Below are 7,517 nucleotides of genomic sequence, written 5' to 3'. Positions count from 1 at the left end.
GCCTCGCGCTCACTTTGCGGAGCACTCAGGAATATCGTTCGCGAACTTTTTTGCAAATCCAACAAATTCCGTCCGGGAAACGCGAGCAGGCCCGAGTGAGTAACGCCGTCAGGCGTTTCTTAAAACGGCGCCGCGAGGTATAACTCGACGGTTTCATATTATACGGCCCTTCCGTATTAAGGGATGAAATTTATAGGTCGAGTTTCCACAGTAAACTTAGCCGATATCTCGCCGGGAGGCGAAACAAAGAGAGAGTGGGCTCTCTCGCAGGTTGGTACCTCCGGGGACCCTCTCTCGGTAGTGGTTCGCGACGCTCCCTTACTCGCGGCTAGTTTCCCTCTCCTTTTTATTTTTCCCTCTTGCCCCCGCCCGTGTCTTCATCTTGTTTCTGCGGCGGAATGTCAGCCAAACGACGACAAGAAAGAGCTGAAAGCTGCTGCCGAGGTGGATGGGAACGGCTGCGAGGTGAACGACGAAGAAACGGGCGGCGAGACGAGGGGTCGCGACAGAGGGTGCAAGAGGGTGTGGGTCGTAACGGCGCGAGGTAGACATTGGAAAGCGGGGAAAAAAGTAGTTGCTTGCGAGACGTGGCCGTGGGGATGCGCGAAGAAACCCGGTCGTCCATTCAGCACCGCAGGTCCGACGCTGGAAAGAAGCTTAAATGGTTTTTCCATGGTCGAATCCGGGTCTAAACGTGTCGAAACTTTTTAACGAGCTCGTTAGGGTTCCGAGAATGACCGGGAAATTAATTATCCTTGAAAAGCCGTCCGCTCATCTATGGACACACGACCCTCTCGTCTTCTCTTTTTTCCAACTTTCTCACCGTCTCCCGTTCGATGACCGTGCATTCACACGTGAAGTCGATGATCGAGTCGATGATCAGTGATCGTTGATTTTTTGTTTCTTCTACGGAGGAAGATAGATTAATCCTCTTAAGATTATGGTCCAAGAAAATTAAATTCGTCTAAGACTAGAAACAATAGAGTTAAACAATTTAATTCAAGAAATGTATTAAATTTGATTCAAATTTAATTTATTTTTGGTAAATGCACTTAATAATGAAGCAACTCAGAAACAATTCAACTACAGAAATGGATTGATTAGATATTTTTTAACCACATATTCTGCGTTAAAATAATACACTTTGACACACATGGAAGTTGAAAATAACGAAATATTATTTAACTCAAGAAATTGGATTACAGCTCGGTCGTGATGTATACATAGCATGATTAGTGACTAAAACAACCTTTTATATTTAACAGTGAAGGACACTCGTTTTTTTTTACTGAATACCATTGTAACTTAGATCGTCATCAAATTTGATCATGTTTGCTTAATTAATCTCATTTATGTGTCTAATTTACTTTGGTATTTTTACTGTTTGGGATTTATATTTTATAATTACAACTGATTGGGACTTATAACTTTTTCAAAGTATTGTAAACTCGCAAGGCCGTCAATAATTTAGGCTGCAAATTGTTAATGCTACTTACCAAGATGTGGGAAAAGGACCGAAATAAATGACGACTCGGTCGCTTTTGCAACGACGGCGTCCGATTTGCCGTGGATTTATTTTAGATACCAGTAACTTTCGAAACCTTATAGAATATTAGTTTTTTTGCGAGACTCGCGTTTCGTCGATCCCGTTCCGTTTCGCACGAGAACGATCGTTAAGTCCGGCCGTATGGGATTCCGCGCGAGGGATCGACTCGATTAACTCTCGATTGTGTATCGTGTGTTGCCTTCGCGTAACAATAGAATGGAAATAAACGAGATCCGAGATTTTACACAAATTTTACACGTATCCTCCAGATAATATTGCCCGGGAAAAAAAATATAATTAAATTTCTGTTCTTTATTCCGAATAAAAACGTAACTTGCAAATACGTTTCCAACACATTTTTATCTCTATTTTTTTTAAACGATTCGCGTAGAAATAGAATTTGCCACGCAATAGAGAAATTAACGACCATATCGTCGTGGCACAAGGGAAATCGATGCGTTTATTCGAGGCTCCGATGTAATCACCGGGCTCTCCGCTATGATGAAATTTTGGTGTAAAACAGTTTATGCGAGAGCGGAGCGCGCGTACGCGTGAGATAAAAATATCTTGCGACCCCCATCCGGAATCGTATGGCGACGGTGCGGTAATAATTACGGTATAGAATTAAAAAAATTCATCGTGTCCAAATTCGCGACACGCGCACGGCGTATATGTATACGTATACGACGTCAACTTTGATCGTGCAAAATCGTAGGAAAGGCTTACATTTTTATTACGAGCGACCGTATCCTCGCCGTCAACCCTGGTCGACGGTCGCTAGAGAGTCGCTTCGCGATTAGCCCCGTTCGTAGCTCCCCGATGATCACGATTGGTCAAGCCTACCATCTGGAATCGTGGTCGGCGAGTTTGAAAGAGAGGTCAGGGAACAAACGCAAAAAAAAAAACTACCGCGAGAGTTACAATCGAGACACACGTAAATTTTTTAGCTACCCATCGACGCGACTTTGTGTGTGCGCCTCGTGTCTAGATTAAAAAGGGACACTCGGTGACCTGGTTTCTCCGATCCAACATGGCCGGCTTGACGTGCTTGGAGGAATAATATGTTTTTCGACTTCAGGTACCATATGTACAAGTTGCCATTCGCACACGCACAGACAGTAATGCACGCACGCAAAGCACGCGTTTCTCTTTCTCTTTCTCACTCACTCTTTCTCGTTTACGCGATTTTACCATTCTCAAACGATCGTCCACTCATACGCGAATAATCGACAGTTTCGTCGTAAGTAATCGGTCGTGATGTATACATAGCATAATTATTGACTAGGACAGTTTTTTTTGGTTCCGGCTTCGACGAGGAAATCGCTGAGTACAAATTTTTTATTTTTTATTTTTTTTAACATCGAGTATGCCCGTGGCTAAATTGTTAAACGTTTATACAAACGCGTTGGTCTTCGTATCGCAGTGATAAGGTGCATGTTTCCGCCTCGTTGTCGTGCTGTAGTTTCGGATATATTTCGCCCCCTCCTCGCTTCGAGCTCATTTCTCAGCCGCATTAACAGCTTGACTAACAGTCAATTGGCCGGCCCTTTTACCAACGAAGCACGCGAGATACGCTTTCTCATTTGACTATCGCATGACGAGTGTACGTATCAGTACCGCAACACAGTAATTGGATACCTATAGTGGTTTCCGATCGCGTTTTACAAAATCCTATACTCCCTTATTTGTTAAAATTTATTCAAAGTTTAAAAAATTTCCGATTGTGCGCGGAGCGTTGTTCCTCGAAGTAAATGCATGATAAATTAGATAAATTTGTGAATGAGAGTTATGATGCAGACAGCACTAATTTGAGTTATTATATAAAGCTCGCACGTGCATTTGGTGTTATCGAGCGCATTTAGCGTAATTTCTGCATGTATTTCATCATACATTTGATTTTGCTTCTAGGGTAAGTAATTAAATTGTACAATGGCTCGCCAATAGCTCGTTCGAGTAATCAATAGCACTACAATAGCACTACTCGTGGTAGTTTCAAATTAATGGGCCATCGCTTCATTAATACACGGCGTACCATTATTATTGCTCATTATCGATTAGACTGGACACAGTTAATAAATATGAGGATCTTTTCAAATTTCGCGGCAAGCAAGATTGAATTAGAATTCAATTTTTTAATAAATAGGCAAGTCGATTGAATCACAATTAAATTTTCCAAATAGGGACCCTAATCTCTATATAGGTAGAAGCAATTAAGAATAATTACTCAAAAGTCCTATTAGAAATTTTCTTCGAGAGACATCGAGCGAACGCTGTTAAAATATTTATTAGCGAGAATTAATTGCGGTAAATATTGCTCCGACGATAGCAATAATATGTAACAAGAGAGAGTCATGTATGTACATAACAGAGATTATACATACATATTACACACAACAGATACGCGGATGATTAAAACGCAGAGAATTTTACATGCGCGTAAAGATCGAGCGATAGAAGCTAAAAGACGTATACGGAAGTAAAACTTGCGAGTTAGATCTCTTATACTTTTATCTCTAGGAATAACTTAAGCGACGCGTCCCCTTGTTAATCTAACCGCAATTTTTATTCGCGGCGTCGCGTCGTGCCCTTAGTCGCGGTACTGACGTACTGACGTTTCCACTGACCGTCCCGATATATCCTTCGCGAGCATTTGCATATATCTCATGGCTCCGGGATCCCTGGCGGAAATCGAGTTTATCTACCTACTTACGTACAAAGATGAGAATCGTGTGTAACGTCGAGGAGGATCGAAAAAGACAGAGAGAGAGAGGGGAGAGAGAGAGAGAGAGAGAGAGAACGTGTGCATATTTGTATGTGCAGCGGATACCGTGTCGTCTCTAGGAGACGCAACGGGTCGCGAACTTGGGGTAAAGTTGTAAAGGGTGAATTTTACTCCCGCTGGGGCAGTGAACTTTTGCCTTCCGCTCTCTCGCTTCTCTCTGTCTTCTATTTCTCTTTCTCTCTCTCTCTCCGTCTCTCCCCTTCTCTCCCTCTTTCCGTCTCTTATCTCTCTGTTTCCGTTTCGATCACTCGACTCGTTTGCGAGTTACGTTTCGCTCGGCGCTTCGCCGAGAGGATTCCGGCAGCTTAAGGCGCCATCAGGCGCTTTATGGTGTAACGGCAGTAATCGCGACCGATTATATCCTCCTGCGGGATCTCCTCCTCCAGCGGCTCCATACCCTCCGCGGCCAGGTTGTCGCGAATCTGCACACACAACAGAGAAATTCGGCGATGTAGTAAATGTGATTTATTGACTGCTAAAGCGTGGCTTACGGTGATTTATACGTTTAGCCCTTTGATACGCGTTTACCATAGTCGCCGACCTGCATCGAAGCGCGTCTGGCGCACATGGAACAGTACTACCAATCACAGTCATACAGTCGTCGATCACTCATTGTAATCCGCATGCCTATACGTCCATGAATCGTCGCAAGTGGACGAAGCGAGCCGCCCTAGTATTACCATGCATGTATACCCAAATTCGAAAACGTAAGGCTTTCGAAACGCTTAGACGCACGTAAGAAGATTAAATTGCCCGTATCAGCGAGAGCAGATCGATAGGTTTACAAAGCGTATGCTTGTAATGCTCCTCATCCGCTTGAAGATGGGCCCTCCCCCCATTTTTCTTCCGGTGCATTCCGGTGGCTCGTGAAAAAACCCGATGAATGTTGACGTCGCTGCTGAAAGCTCGCGGAGGCGGAGAGGGGCGGCCGCGGTGAAGATGGAAGACCGCGGGCATCCCGCGAATGTTCTCAGGAAAAATCGGCGCCTGGCGATTGTAAGAGGAGTGAAATAAAAAGGCCGCGCGCCCCTCCCGCGCCCGTGAAAGGCAAAGACGAGCGCGCGCGCGCCCGCGCGAGGGAAAAAGATCGGCGCGATGCGCGTATTTCACACGAGCATGCACGGCGGCCATCAATTTTCGGGTGAAGCCCATTAACCTCACCCTGCACGAGCTTTACCCGAAAACGAAGCTTTCGACGGCTGACGAACGCGTCAGCGATGCAGGCGATGCTCGCGACATGCCCGCCCTATTCCGCGCGTGATGACGAAAAATCGCCGCCGATGTACAGGGCGTGGATCGAAAGTCGCTATCCCGAGAAGAGATTAACGCATTTGGTTCTGCTGTATCGATAGTAATTTATGTGCGCCAACAGCAAATTGAGATCGACGATAAGAGGGTTGAAAAATTTCATGCTTTGATTTTTCGTTATTTGATATTATTACATTTTTTACTCTCGTCTCTTAATTACGTACAGGGAATTCCGTTATATATTCTGATGGAGAATTAATAGAGGTTTGTGAGTAGATGTATCTTCATTAATTAAACAGATACAAAGATTGAAGGTACGCTGCATCTGCAATATCCGAAGAGAAATGAAAGAAATGAATGTTTCATATACCAAGAGGGATATGAAAAAATGTCATTAGATTTGAGATCCTTCCTGCGCGCTTCTCCCATGGCGCTGTGAGAAATTTCTTTTTTTTTTATAACGCGGAGAAGAAGCGAGTCTCTTCTCTTCCTGATTCGTGCGGAAATAATTTATCGATACAGCGTTGGGATGTAAAAAGCTTTTATTGACTTGGAAATGCCCGGCCACGTTTTTTTTCCACGCTCGTCTTTGTAAAATTTATTTTGCTTTCATAAAGTAAAAGAAAACGACGTTCTCCGTTCTCCCGGGGTCGATCCCAGCGTAATACATATTAGGATGGGCGCGTGGCGTAAATTTCACTCTCGCCCCGAAATCCACCCCTGCAGTTTTTCAATTAAACGAGCTTCACTAGGAAGACGGCGCCCTATAATCGCAAATATTTACGCCGTGTAAACTGCAACTGCAATTTTTCGGTCACTGGTTACCTGCGCCACGAGAAACTAATATTCCGCGAAGGGGACAGAAGAGCACACAGTTTTCGATTTACTGTCGAAAAAGTAAAAAAAATTTCCCTAAAATAATCTGTAGACAAAAAAATCATCGCGGAGCTTTGAATTGTTTCTCTTATCGATAAAAATAAAAAATGTTATAGTGTTTAAAAAAAAAGCTTCTTTTATAGACGACATTTAAGGAAATCATAATTGTGTTTGGCTCATTATTTTCAATTTTTTTTCGTTTTTGTGTTTTTATACATTTTAATATAACATACAATTGAGAAATGATTTAGAATTGAAAAAATGGACATGTCAGACGTAACGTTAGACGTTTATGCACGTCATTTTTCGTTCAACACTCCATGACGTAAGCCCTGTATTATACGTAAAGCTTCATTTTGCCGCCCCGCTGAATTTCCAATTAAACGAATACAGAGAGCGATGGCAGCGACGGTGCATCTCCGGCTACGAGACAACGCAGAAAAGGAAATGAGAGGGCGATATAGGAGAACGTCGACAGTCTAATCAAATCCGCCTTTATTGTCGCTTTCATGCCTCGGGCGCGTAACGTTACGGTACTTGCGGGTATAAACGCCAGCAATACGGACGTCTCACAGGTGTAATAGCCGTCTCTTCGCCAATCTCTTCATATATTCCGCTTTAAAACTGAAATTTCTTCTTTTTTTGTGTTCAAGCGCGCTCGAAGAAACTAGTGACTGAGAGATTAAAAGTTAATAGATGTTAGAAAGTTTTCCTCATAAATGCGCAGGTTGTTACTGTCTTGTTAATGTCCATTTTTCTCAATTGGAGAGAGAGAGAGAGAGAGAGAGAGAGAGAGAGAGAGAGAGAAATGCACATTCTCGCGAGGAAACATTTGACTGCTGCAAAATGAGATGTGCGTCTTACGCAATACGCACTAGGGGCTTGTCGAGGCGTAAACTCGAAATTGCTTCCGTCTGTCTCACGTACCGACCAAAAGCGAGTTTCGCTTTTCGGGATGGGCCGTGGAATGTATTCGGGCGAACGTGGAATTCAGCTTAATGCCATCTCGAGGTCAGAAATCGAGAGGAAACCCTTTCTCTAATAAGAGACACGCTATTGTAGATA

The 7,517-nt window shown here is 43.6% G+C and overlaps 1 protein-coding gene across 1 annotated transcript in view; it reads right to left on the bottom strand.

The window, feature by feature from the left end:
* Positions 1-4,551: 4,551 nt before the first annotated feature.
* The window catches only part of LOC105447957 (dipeptidase 1), a 76,305-nt gene continuing 73,339 nt past the window's right edge, over positions 4,552-7,517 (bottom strand). Inside the window, exon 10 of the mRNA XM_011686294.1 lies at positions 4,552-4,750. Coding sequence (XP_011684596.1) covers positions 4,634-4,750 — 117 coding nt within the window. The 3' untranslated portion in view covers positions 4,552-4,633. The remainder of the gene's footprint in view (positions 4,751-7,517) is intronic.

This window comes from Wasmannia auropunctata, unplaced genomic scaffold (genome assembly GCF_000956235.1).
Source record: "Wasmannia auropunctata unplaced genomic scaffold, wasmannia.A_1.0 LD336090.1, whole genome shotgun sequence".
Classification (NCBI taxonomy): Eukaryota; Metazoa; Arthropoda; class Insecta; order Hymenoptera; family Formicidae; genus Wasmannia; species Wasmannia auropunctata.
The sequence above is the reverse complement of the archived record's forward strand: the minus strand, read 5'-3'. Positions and strand labels throughout refer to the sequence as shown.